At 40.7% G+C, this 12,643-nt stretch overlaps 1 protein-coding gene across 1 annotated transcript; it reads left to right on the top strand.

The window, feature by feature from the left end:
• The first annotated feature begins 853 nt into the window (after positions 1 to 853).
• Positions 854 to 5,203, top strand: RPL34 (ribosomal protein L34). The gene is made up of 5 exons (XM_074228737.1): positions 854 to 910; positions 2,118 to 2,191; positions 2,276 to 2,375; positions 2,809 to 2,912; positions 5,071 to 5,203. The coding sequence occupies exons 2-5, from the start codon at positions 2,127 to 2,129 to the stop codon at positions 5,153 to 5,155; spliced, it is 354 nt and encodes a 117-aa protein (XP_074084838.1). The 5' UTR covers positions 854 to 910; positions 2,118 to 2,126; the 3' UTR covers positions 5,156 to 5,203.
• Positions 5,204 to 12,643: the final 7,440 nt, after the last annotated feature.

The raw sequence follows: 12,643 nt of genomic DNA, 5'->3' as shown, positions 1-12,643 counted from the left end.
TAGCCTCCCTACTCCTCAGTTTCTTTATTGGTAAAAGGACTCAATTTTTAAGCTCTTAAAGGGGAAAAATCTTATGATGCCAGTGCTAGAGAGGTTCAGTTACACCTGTTCTTTAATTTTATTTAAGGCAACGGGGTTAAGTGGCTTGCCCAAGGTCACACAGCTAGGCAATTATAAAGAGTCTCAGGTGGGATTTGAACTCAGGTCCTGACTCCAGGGCTGGTCCACCTAACTGGCCCCCCACATCTGTTCTTCATGGGATTTCTACCCCCCCACCAATTTTCTTTCTCCAACCTTCTCCATGATTGCTGCAAGTTGGGTCCAAATTCATTTTCACAGAACTTTAGTGTTGAAATGAACCCCAGCAATTATCTGTTTCTGGAATCCATAAATTTTTCTTAAAGGAAATACTTTGATAACTGAATGTAATTATAATTGATTTTCTCTGTGATTCTGCATGCTTTATTTTATGTATTTTTAAAACCCCACATAATTCTGAGAATGGGACACAGACTGACAAAGGGGCACAGGAGGGGCGGGGCTCGTCCAACCTTTCCATTTTGCAGATGAGGAAACCGAAGCCCACAAAGGTTGAGGGGCTTTTCCAGCGTCACCCAGGGGGCAAGTTCCTGAGGCAGAACTTGAACTCGGGTCCTCGGAGCACATTTCATGACTGTGGTTATCACAAGAGCTGGCTGAGCTCTTGGAAGAGCACGGATCCGCTTCTCTATGTTTCAAGTTAATCAGGAAGTCGGCAGATGCCGTACAACATGGCTGCGCCCGGATTAGCCCCACCCCCTTTACGCACATCCGTTCTTGCGCCAAGCGAGGAAGATCCTGTGAAGTCACTATTTGACCTCTGAACTCGGACGCACTTTCTCTTCCTTCTTCCGGCGGCGAACCCGACCAGGTATGGCGGCTTTTCTCTTCTCTGCTTTACTCGCCCTTCAGAATCCGCCGCCATCCGGCTGGCGGTAGAGGTTGGGGTCGCTTAGAATGGGACTCCCCGGAGGTCGAGACGCCGACGAGCCCGGGCGGCGACTCGGAGCGCGAACGGCCTTCTCTGTTTGGCTTCAGAGCCCCGGCGTCTCCGGTGGGGAGTGGGAGGAAGCCGCCTACGACGCCTCGGCCCGCGCCCCGGGGCCGGACCCCTTGGGATCCGAAAGAGCCTTGGCCGGCGGGGAGGCCCCGCTGCGCGGCGTGGCCGTGCGGGTCATCCCGGAGAACTCTGAGGGCCCGGCATTGGGCGCTCGGTGCGTGGGGCGGAGGGGAGAGGGCTGGCGTCGGGTCCTGAGGAAAGCCCAAGGCATCCTCCAAACTTGCCTGGTCTCGGGCAGGTCTGTTGCATCCGAAAACTTCAGTTGCGGAGCAAAAGCTAAAGTTTGGGTTCGCGCACGTTAAAAAAAAAGCAGAAAAGGAACTTTTTGGCCTTTTACAGGTTTTAATCAAAGTACATTTAGCATCCAAGAGGAAGGGCCTGGTTATCCACGGAGGCCTTCCCAGAGAGGTGAAGCCCCTCGGGCCCTGCAGGTTGCGGAGGAGCCCACATTGCCTGAATCTGAGTTAAAATAAGGATTCTAATTCAATAAACTTAATCAAGATTTCTTTTCTCTGGTTTATCTGATAGAATAGTACTGGGGGGGCAGCTAGGTGGCATAGTGGCTGGAGTCAGGAGTCCCTGGGTTCAAATCCAGTCTCTGACACTTAATAATGACCTAGCTGTGTGTCCTTGGGCAAGCCACTTAACCCCATTGCCTTGCAAAATAAAAAAAAAAGTAGGAGTTGACTAGTACTGGGTTTAGATTTTAGGACTTGTGTTTGAAAGCCAGGTGTGCCAGTCTGTGATCTTCAAAGTCCTGATACAGTTCCTAAACATAACAGTTTTACTATAGCTTATCAGCCATAAGTTGACTTTTTGTTGTGACATAGTGATAGATGAAAAGTAACAGATTTGTTTTTTAAAAATTAAATGTTAAAACAGAAAATGGAAGTGTGTTTTGCATGACTTCACAGGATAAAAGTTGAAGGGTATATTGCGCCTCAGGGAGAACATTTGAAACTCAATTTTTTTTTTATCATGATCTAAGCATTTGACATTGAATACTATTTTTGTTTAGAAATTAAAAATGGTTCAGCGCCTGACATACCGGCGTAGGTTGTCCTACAATACAGCTTCCAACAAAACTCGACTGTAAGTATTTGTTTTTAATTTATTATAAATATTATCACAACTTCTTGAAATTTCTTTACTAAATTTTTTCTCTTTTTGGCATAGGTCACGAACTCCAGGTAACAGGATTGTTTACCTTTATACCAAGAAAGTTGGAAAAGCACCAAAATCAGCCTGTGGTGTGTGCCCAGGAAGACTTCGAGGTGTAAGTTAAAGTGTCCTTCCCCCCCCCCCCCCCCCCATTAACTTTTCTGGTTGGGTTTTTTTATAATTTTGGAACTCTTCCTAATCAGTCTACCATGAATAGAATTTACTTTTTTTTTTATTAGTATTCTAATAGAATGTAAATTCTGTTGAGTGTAGAGGGGTTTTGTTTCTTGCCTTCCCATCCCTAGCACTGCTGTCATATAATAATGGAAGTGTAATTAATATGTACTCTTATTTAAAAATGAATTTCTCCAGTGACTTGGCATCCAAGAGTTGTAAAGCTGTGGAAAGGAAATTTTGTTAAGAGAGTAATCTGACACTTGTTAGTTTTATGTGATGGCATAATTGTACAAATATTTAAAAATCGCCATCTAAAATTTTTAAAGAGCATATTTTAATAAAAAGCTGTCATACTTTTTTTTTTAATGCAGGTTCGGGCAGTAAGGCCTAAAGTTCTTATGAGGCTATCAAAGACAAAAAAGCACGTCAGCAGGGCTTATGGTGGCTCCATGTGTGCTAAATGTGTCCGTGACAGGTAAATGACTTCTAAAACCATCTTTTAAAATAGGCAGAGAAAGGACAACTGGGGATTATAGAAAATGTTAAGAATACTCAACAAGTAATCTCATTTATTTGTGTTAGCCATTAGTATCTAGGTTGATAAAAAGACCACAATTGAAGTTGTGTGTATTGTAGAAATTATCTTCCAGGGTCTTAAAACCCCCTCAATATCTTGTCAGGTCTCTATAAAAGTGGCTGCTATAATCAATTTTTCCATCCCTAAACTCTGGTTCTTCATCACCCCTGCTCTAAAGTATGTAGGCTGGGGGTTGGGAGGGATGGGAATCCACCTCTATCTATACATGGACTCTCTGAATTTTAGTTTTTCTGCAGCTGCACAAATCTTTCTGAAGCACAGAACTGTTCCTTTTACTCTGCTCTAGAATCTTGTCTTTCCCCTCCTTGATGAACAACAAACTTAACAGTATGGCATTTAAATCACTTCATAGTTTGTCTTCAGAGTTTCCAGATTTAATTCATGTTAGCTCTTTGGTATTCTTTCTCTTCTTAACACGTTACTCATGTCCTGTTATATAATGGAGATGAGGCCTTGGGATTCATATTCCTTTTGTGCCTAGTTGTTAAGATTCTGACTAAAAAGACTTGTCTCCATGAGCTATCACTTGGAAGTCACCAAAATCCTTTCTTCTTTTATATGGTTGAATTTTCCTAGCTGAGAGAAATCTGAATCCCAACTACCTCATTTTACAGAGGTAAAAAACTAAGGACCAGGGCAGCTAAGTGATATTGGATAGAACTGGGTCTGGAGTTAGGATGATTCCAATATGACTTCCGATACTTATTAGCCCCATGACTATGAACAAACCACTTAATCCTATTTGCCTCAGTTCCTCATCTACAAAGTGGGCACACATTTTGGCAAACCACTCCATGGACAGAGTTCAACACAACTGCTGAGCAACTTAACAAAAATAATCTTATGGCCCAGTGAGGTTTAGTGTCTCACTTAAGCTTTAGTAGAGAATAGGATTTAGACGTAATTCCTTTTACTCCCAAACTGATGTTTGTAGCCTGGTTGAATCATTGGGTAAATTGTTGGCATGTTTTGTAATGGACAGGCCTGTGGCCTTTGTGCATAACCACCCAATGCAGCTTTTTCTTTTTGGAGGACAGTTTCTGAGAAGCTCTTCACCAACTTCTTGCATATCTGACCTTGGCCCAGGTTTCTGGGCTTTAATTTTACCAGTTACCCATTAGAAACCTTAGTTGATTGAAATAATTGTACTTGTCTTTGAAGTGTTTGAAAAACAAATTTCTTTAGAGGCCCCTTAAAATATTTGTAATGTTGTAATGGAACACTTTGGTTTTGATAGAGGTTCTAATGGCTTTCCTTTTTTTGAACCATGGAATGAGAATTAGCTTCCCTGTCTTTCCTTGCCAGTTGATTACAATTCTTACAAGTAGCAAACTTTTCTAGAGATTGGCATCCTGTGACTGTCTTTTGGATATTGTATCATTTGAAAATTATTGGATTTGCTTTGGAACTTAAATATTCTTTGCTTTAAAGACCAAAGCCTTAGATAAATCTTGGAACTAACAGATTCTTGGTATGATGGAAAAAGACTGAATTTGGAGTCAGCTTGAATTTAAATTAACCTCTAGGCATCAATTTTTCACCTATAAAATGAGAAGAGAAATTTAAAATTATCTTGTCTACCTTTATATGGTAGAGTTTAGAGAGAAAACAGGCATCCATGTGAAATAGCTTTTAAAAGCTTAATTTTACTTGTGATAATTACCTAGCATGCTTTGGTGACTGTTTCCCCAAGGATAAGGGTTCTTAACCTTTTTTGTATCTTGGACTCCTTTGGCAGTCTTAATGAAACCTAGGGACCTGCCCCAGGAATAATTTTAAAGTTTCAAGTGAAATGAAAAATTTATGGACCCCAGTTTCTTTTACAGGTGGAGAAAATATTAGCCTTGAGTTTAATGATTGGTTTAATTCAAGTGTTAAAAGTTAATTTGGGGGTGTTTTTTCCCTTATCCCTTGTTCTAGCACAATTTCTGTTATGGGGTGGGTGCTTAATGTTTATTGATTACTTTAATTGGTAGATTTTTGAGTTGAGATTTGATTTTTAAAAATATTTTTGCATTTTTTTTTTTAAATCTAGGATCAAGCGTGCTTTCCTGATTGAGGAGCAGAAAATTGTTGTGAAGGTGTTGAAGGCACAAGCACAGAGTCAAAAGAGTAAATAAAAAGGATAGTTTTTGAATAATAAAGAAAATTAAAATGTGTTTATCTGGGCTATTTTGTATTTCTAATTTTTTTTTAAGTTTTTGCAAGACAATGGGGTTAAAGTGGCTTGCCTCTCTTATATCTAAAATATAAATTTTAAGTTAAGTCTCAAGTCTTTTTTAATAGCCTCTGGTACCCAAATTTTAAGAAATGAGGTTGTTGTGATAGGAATTCATGTGTAGACTCTCTCACCATAACTTTTATGTATTAGGCTCTGGTGAGCATTGGGATGCAAAGAAGGCAAATGGATTGTCATTAGGAAATGGGTCTCAGCAACCTCCTTGCCATGAAGAAAAAAGGCTAATGTGGTTTTAGCCATGGATGTTTTTAAGTCAACTACTGGGGATGAGGAGCTTAACCAAGAAAAGTTTCTACAATTTAAGGCAACCCCCTTGTGTCCTCTTACGTGTGACTATCCAAAGTTTCTTGTCCCCAGTTTGTATGCATGAATTTGCTATTCGCTCATGTCACCACAGGCCACCCTTCATCTTGATTTGTCTGTCAGAGGCAAATTAGGAGAGTTCAATAATTGCCAATAGAATCTAGATATTTTTAGTTACCTGTCAATTGACTCATTCAGCAAAAGGAGTCAGTAATTTTTCTTGAATATGTCCAAACTAATTCCTTTTATTAGTGAAATCCTAAGGATTGAGACTTTTAATAAAGAGAAATCCCTGATGAGAAAACACTTGGCACATTTGCAACCTAATTTTAGCTGCCTAGAGCAGTAAGGGGTTTAAATGACTTGCAGAAAGATTTTTTTGGCATAAGGCCAATGCCTACTTAATATAGCATACAAGGAATTGGGTTTTTTTGGGGGGGGTTTTTAGGTTATTTGCTAGGGAAATGGGGTTAAGTGGCTTGCCCAAGGCCACACAGCTAGGTAATTATTAAGTGTCTGAGACCAGATTTGAACCCAGGTACTCCTGACTCCAGGGCCCGTGCTTTATCCACTGCGCCACCTAGCTGCTCCAGGTTTTTTTTTTCCAGTGGGATAGGAGGCAAAAGGGAGAGAAAGTAGAATTCTTAAAATATTTTAGATAATGTTCTAGATGTGGGATTCATGTACATTTTATATTTTACCTTTTTGTTTTAAATACCTCTTGTGGCGATAATTCTGTAAATGTAAAATGTAAAAGCAACTTAAAACTAATCAGACCCTGAAGAAATTAGAGACATCTATAGTCATGAAAAATGTCAAGAGAAATGAAAATTCACTCTTTGGTTCCACATGAAATCTATCAGATTGACTGATAAAATGATAAGGTTTGGGGTTGGGAAAACTGGGACATCCAACCATTCTGGAGAGTGATTTAGAACTGTATCCAAAGGGTGATGAACTGCATACCCTTTGATATGGCAATATCAGTACTAGGTCTATATCCTAAAGAGATCATAAAGGAAAAAAGATCCCCATGTACACAAATATAGCAGCTCTTTGTAGTGGCAAAGAATTGGAAATGGGATGCCTATCAATTGGAGAATGGCTGAACAAGTTGTGTATGTGAACATGATGGAGTATGATATAGCTATAAGAAGTGAGCAGGCAGATTGCAGAAAAATCTAAAGATTTATGGACTAATGCTGAGTGAAGTGAGCAGAACTAGGAGATCATGGTACATAGTAATAAAAAAACCAACCATAGTTCTCAGCAGTCCAGTGATCAGACAAAATTTTAAAAGACGAGATGGAAAATGCCATTTACATTTAGAGAAAGAACTGGAGTTGTGAATGCAGACCAAAGCATATTTTCACTTAAAAACTTCTTTTTCCTTCATGGTTTTTTCCCCTTTTGTTCTGATTCTTCTTTCACAGCTTGACCAATGTGGAAATACGTGTAATATGATTGTAGATGAATAACGTCAGAATACTTGCTGTCACAGGAAAGGGGGAGGTAAGGAAAGAAGGTAGAAAAAGTAACTCAATCTGTTACAGCTACAGTCTAAATTAGTACTGCATTTCACTTTAGAACAAATTTTGTTATCTCTCTTCTGCATTATTATAATAACCTCTCCAAGTAGCCTGTTTCCCTGTGTCCTGTCTTTCTCCAATCTGTCTTCCACATCACTGCCTAAAGCACAAGTTCCAATCATGTCATTCCCTTCCTTTCCAATTCTAGAATTAATGAATGAGTGAAACATTTATTAAGCTCTTATTATATATAAAGTTCTGGGGATACAGGAACTTACATCAGAGACAACACGGGAGATTTTAGCTACAAGTCGGATGAAAAAGTTCCATGGTCCTTAGGGTGCCATAGCAATCATTGTTAATACCCTCTCCACTGACCAAATCATACCAGTCTGATGTTGGATGACAGTGCCAAGAGCAAGGGTGGCAAGAATATTCTTTTTTGGGGTTTTCTGTAGCAACAGTGACCAATCAACATCTCCACTTGACTTCTCAGGCCCAGGGTTCAGGGTCCTGGTCTGTCCCCATAAAAGCCTGAGGGGATGTTGTTAAGATGGTTTTGACTTAACACAACTTTCTCCTATCTTTCCCTCAGCTAAATTGGCTTCCCTGCCCTGAATGTAGCAGTTGTTTGGCATGAGAGGGAGGACTGGTTGTCTGGGATTCTATCTGCTGGAAGTTGATCAATTGATGTTGATGGTGATGAGAAAGACTCCTTTCCCACATTGATTTCTTCTTTTGATGAGGGTTGAGGGACCTGGGCTAGAAGCAAGTCTGGTCTCTTCTTCCCAAGGGTCTTGAATTCAGGGTCCCCATCTGTTTTCCATCATGAGCTGAGAGGGATGGTGGCTGAGATGGTGTTGGTGGTGGCTTGACTCACTTGGCATATGAGGATCCCAGCTCCCTCAGGGGGTACCCTGTTCAGCTAGTGGGGCATACCTGCCCTAGGAGTGAACTGATTGGCAGTTCCAACAATAATGGTGTATTATTGTCCCAGAACTCCTCAAAAATGGTGCATAATGGCTAGGGCACAAGACTTGGAGTGAGGAAGCTCTGACTTTGAATGTCACCTCTGACACTTGGTAGCTGGGCAGCCCTGGCTGTCACTTAAACTCTTTAATCTTAGTTTCCTCATCTGTGAAATGAAGATGATGATAATACATGGTGTGCCTGCCTTACAGTATTGTGGGATTCAGGAGTGATAAGGTAAAGTGCTTTGCAAACTTAATAGCAGTTTATCAAACACCAGCAATTATTATTCTCCCCCCCCCCCCATTCACTGGAATGCTGGAAACCCTTGCCTGAGATGCACTCCATTATTTTCTTCTCTTGGGTTCTTTTTTCAGGGTTCAGCTTAGGTACTGTCCTTTAAGGGGAGCTTTTCCTAATCTGGTGGTGGGAAGTTCCTGTCTCCTCATTATCATATCTACTTGTTTGTTTTGGGTTCTGTTTTCCAGCAGGATGTGAGCTTAAAGAAGAAATGTTTGGGTTGGGTTTTTTTAATCACTTATTTTTGGCATGTCCATTGTCAGGCCTGGCTCATAGCGGGTCTAAATATAAACTTGTTGAATTAAAGTGGGAAAACCCTGGGTCCTAGCATTATGGTGCAATATTATTATATATGAACATTTTATTAACCCATCCAACCAAGGGATATCATTTTTCATTTTTACTCTTAGAAATGACTCTCATGAGTTATATAATATTTTAGATGCCATTATTTTGTTCAATCATATATCTGGCTTCAAACAGAGGGTCTACCAGTTCCATAGCTTATAGAAATGACAAGATTCAATTAGGCATAACAAATTTGAGGTGATGCCTAAATCAAGATGTAGGATTCTAGATATCAGCTCCCTTCTTGTATCTTCCATTGCAAAAAGGTCAGAAAATCCTAAGGAGTATTCAGCTTAAAATTAAATCATGACTATTGAATAAAATCTCATTGAAAAGCACCCATGGGTAAGATTAATGTGGCATACCTGGCTGAGTTTCTATATCTTATTTATTTTTTTCAGGAACATTCTCTGGAGCCTATGGCACATTAATAAAAAAATACTGATTACAAATATGAATTTATAGAGTAGTTACCATGCTTACTTTGTAATATTAATACACCATTTCATTTAATTAAAGTCAATCCATTGAAGATCCCCTGAGAGTCATGATCCTTTTTATAGCCTGGTACTACTGCCACTACAACTACCACCACCATTCCCACCATCACTGCTATCACCACCACCACTGTTCTCACTGGTACTACTACTACTGCTAGCTAGCTAGCATTTATATAGCACCTACCTTGTACAAAGCACTGTGCTAAGTGCTTTACAATAATTATCTCATTTGATCCTTTCAACAACCCCATGGGCTGGTACTATTTTTCCCAATTTGCAGATGAGGAAACCTAGGCCTGACAGTGATCTGCTAGTCCATAGCTAGAGGCTGAGATAGGATTTGAATTCAACTCATTGTGACTCCAGGTCCAGCACTCTCTCCAATGGGCCCTCTAGATGCCTTATTTGACTCATTCAATATCACTCTGAGAAATAGGAGCCAATTGCTAAAAAGCTAAGCCGTCCAAAGGGCAAAGTTCAACAATTATCTGAACAATATGACTCCTATGATAAGGTCAACTAGGATACCAGTGGCTTCCAGAACTCTGGGCCAGTAGTTAGGTAAAGGCAAATTCCTCCACCAAATCCCTTTGAATAATGACTAAACATTCTAGAGCAGCAGAACCCCAAAAAGGAGTGAAAATTTTCCAGCCCAAGACGAGTGCAGTTCAGCAGGAAAGGTCTTTGGCACCTTGGGAGCAACTCAATCAACAGACAGTGGCTGCTTCTAGCAGTCACTCACAGACAGTAAGGAATTGGAATAACTGGTCAGAAGGGAATTACCTTGAAAGCTTTTCAGCCCACAATTTACTGTTTAGAAGACATTGGAATACAATCACATATACAGGAAAAAAGGAGACTAGAATATATTGTGCAACAAATGAATAAAAAAAAAAGTTGTAACTGTGCTACTAGGAAAAGTCAAGTTCAGATTCACAGCATAGAGACAAAATAATGAAGCAACATCATGTGGATGTTGTTCTGGGCAGTCTGGGTCAGTCCTGCCTTTTGACACTATCAGGAGTATGATCCTGGGTTAGTCCCTCAATTTTTTACTGTTCTCTCAATTCTCTAGGAACAGTGCCAGGCCTGGAGTCAGGAATCCTAACACAACTTCCTGAGTTTAAATCTGGTCTCAGATACTTACTAGCTGTGTGACCTTGGGCAAGTCACTTAACTTTTATCTCCTCATCTGTAAAATGAACAGGAGGAAATGAAAAACTACTCCATTATCTTTGCCAGGAAAACCCCAAATATAATAATGAAGAGTTCAATATGACTGAAAAATGATTAATTCAACAATAGTGATTTTCTGAGACCTTTAAGTTGCAAAAAAAAAATGCTGATCAGCATCAGTAGAGTGAGTTTCTTCACCTGGAAACCAAGGTGATACCTTGATGCATATTAAGAAAATTACAAGGGTGGCTAGGTGGCGCAGTGGATAGAGCACCAGCCCTGGAGTCTGGAGTATCTGAGTTCAAATCCATCTCAAGACACTTAATAATTACCTAGCTGTGTGGCCTTGGGCAAGCCACTTAACCCCATTACCTTGCAAAAATCTAAAAAAAAATTTTTTTGTTTTTTAGGATTGCCCAAGGCCACACAGCTAGGTAATTATTAAGTATCTGAGGTCAGATTTGAACTCAGATACTCCTGACTCCAGGGCTGGTGCTCTATCCACTGCACCACCTGGCTGCCCTGAAAATCACAGATTTTAATATGATTTTAAGTCTTTTTACTTCTCTTGGGTGCTAACTTTTATGTTAAACCTGATCATCCTCTGTGAAACTTTAGCTGTCCCTTTGAGCAGGTAGAAAGGATCACTGGTAAGCAGGGATTTGTGGTCCCATCCCTGTGGCAAAAAAAATGTTGCATTTATAAACATGGCTGAAATCAATACGTAAGCAAAAAAAAATTTTTCCCAGTGAAGGGTGGTTTCAGTCCCCAGTGTACATGCTAATATGACATTTATAAAATGGACCTTTTTCCCCCTGCTTGGAGAATCTGAGTCTTTGGTGTCCTCTTAAGAAAGTTGCGTCTTTGTGGCTTCTTCAAAGCATTTTAGGGGTTTCCTGGCCTGAGAAGCAAAATACATCAAGATGGTGCATCCCATTTTGAATGATTAAAGAAAAGTGATAATGCTGAAAACAGCCCCTTGAAAAGGGTAACTGAAATTTTATCCTCCTATATTATTCTTTACACAGTACGATTTTTTTTCATCTCTTCAAATAAAGGGAAAAATTTTTTTTCAAGTTGCCAAATATGCCAAGCTGTATTTGATTAGTTCTAGGCAGAGGCATGTTTGGGCATTTGAAAACCACAACTGGAACCATCCACTTTGATGGGCTTTAATGCGCTGGGTATTTCCTTTCAACCAAACTTGAGAAAAGTACTTTGATATAAATATACATATGGAAATATTTTACAACATTCTTAAAAAGTTAGATATTTTTATTCAGTTTATATAAAACATACTCTTCAATGTCTGCAAATATGGATAAATCAGTCCCTTAAAGGATCCATTGTCATTTCAAAACCACTGGATTTTTTTTTCATTTTAAAAATCGGACAGAATCATGTTGACAGCTCATGGTCTTGTATCGGGTCAAATGACAAACAATAATTCTGCACCCACCCAAACCACCTTTATATCTAGAGAAGCAAATGAATCTTGGGATTTCTTTTCCTTTTTTTTTCTTTTTGCATAGGCCCCCCAATTTTAACTTGTATCCTGGGGGCAGAGACTCTTCTGGGTCATTTTTGGTTTTGGTTTTTCTTTCATTTTATTTATTTGGGTGTTTTTTTCTTTTTTGCAAGGCCCAAGGCCACACAGCTAGGTCATTATTATTGAGTGTCTGAGGCCGGATTTGAGCCCAGGTACTCCTGACTCCAGGGTGCTCTAGCGGCCCATTCTTTTACAGACTGTCCTCTTTGGGGGACCCGTCTCCTTTGTCCGGTAGTCTTCTTAAGAGATCGTAGGCTTTAAATTGCATCAAGGGCTCATCACTATAGATGGATCCTGAAGGCCAGCCGGCTCAACCTCATTTTACAGATGAAGAAAGCTTAAGACCCAAGGAAGGTCCCCGGGCTAAGAAAGCAGCCACGGCCGGATTTGAACCCAGGCCCCGATTCCGTCCAGCGCAAACAACAGCCCAAATCCTGCTTGCGTGAAGCTTGGGGCCGAGAGCTAATTGTGCTGCGCGTGCTACGGCCGGGCTGGGCCCAGCGCTCCTCTGGCTGCCCAGAGCCCGGCCCGGGGGCAGCCCTGGCGCCCCTTGCCCGGCGGGCCCGGCTGCCCGTGGTTGCCGGACGTGGTGTGCGGTGATCAGAGATGGCGCGTCTGCACGCGGCCGGGAAAGCCCCACAATCGCGTGAACGCTGCACCAAACCGAGCACCCGACGCTAACTAGCGCCGCACGC

This window comes from Macrotis lagotis, chromosome 3, assembly GCF_037893015.1.
Source record: "Macrotis lagotis isolate mMagLag1 chromosome 3, bilby.v1.9.chrom.fasta, whole genome shotgun sequence".
Taxonomy (NCBI): domain Eukaryota; kingdom Metazoa; phylum Chordata; class Mammalia; order Peramelemorphia; family Peramelidae; genus Macrotis; species Macrotis lagotis.
The sequence above is the reverse complement of the archived record's forward strand: the minus strand, read 5'-3'. Positions and strand labels throughout refer to the sequence as shown.

Excerpts from the sequence above, each read along its gene's own strand:
- RPL34 (XM_074228737.1), top strand. The coding sequence starts at position 2,127 with ATGGTTCAGCGCCTGACATACCGGCGTAGGTTGTCCTACAATACAGCT. Across the intron at positions 2,192-2,275 it reads GCTTCCAACAAAACTCGACT|GTCACGAACTCCAGGTAACA; the intron begins GTAAGTATTTGT and ends TTTTTGGCATAG. Across the intron at positions 2,913-5,070 it reads GCTAAATGTGTCCGTGACAG|GATCAAGCGTGCTTTCCTGA; the intron begins GTAAATGACTTC and ends TTTTAAATCTAG.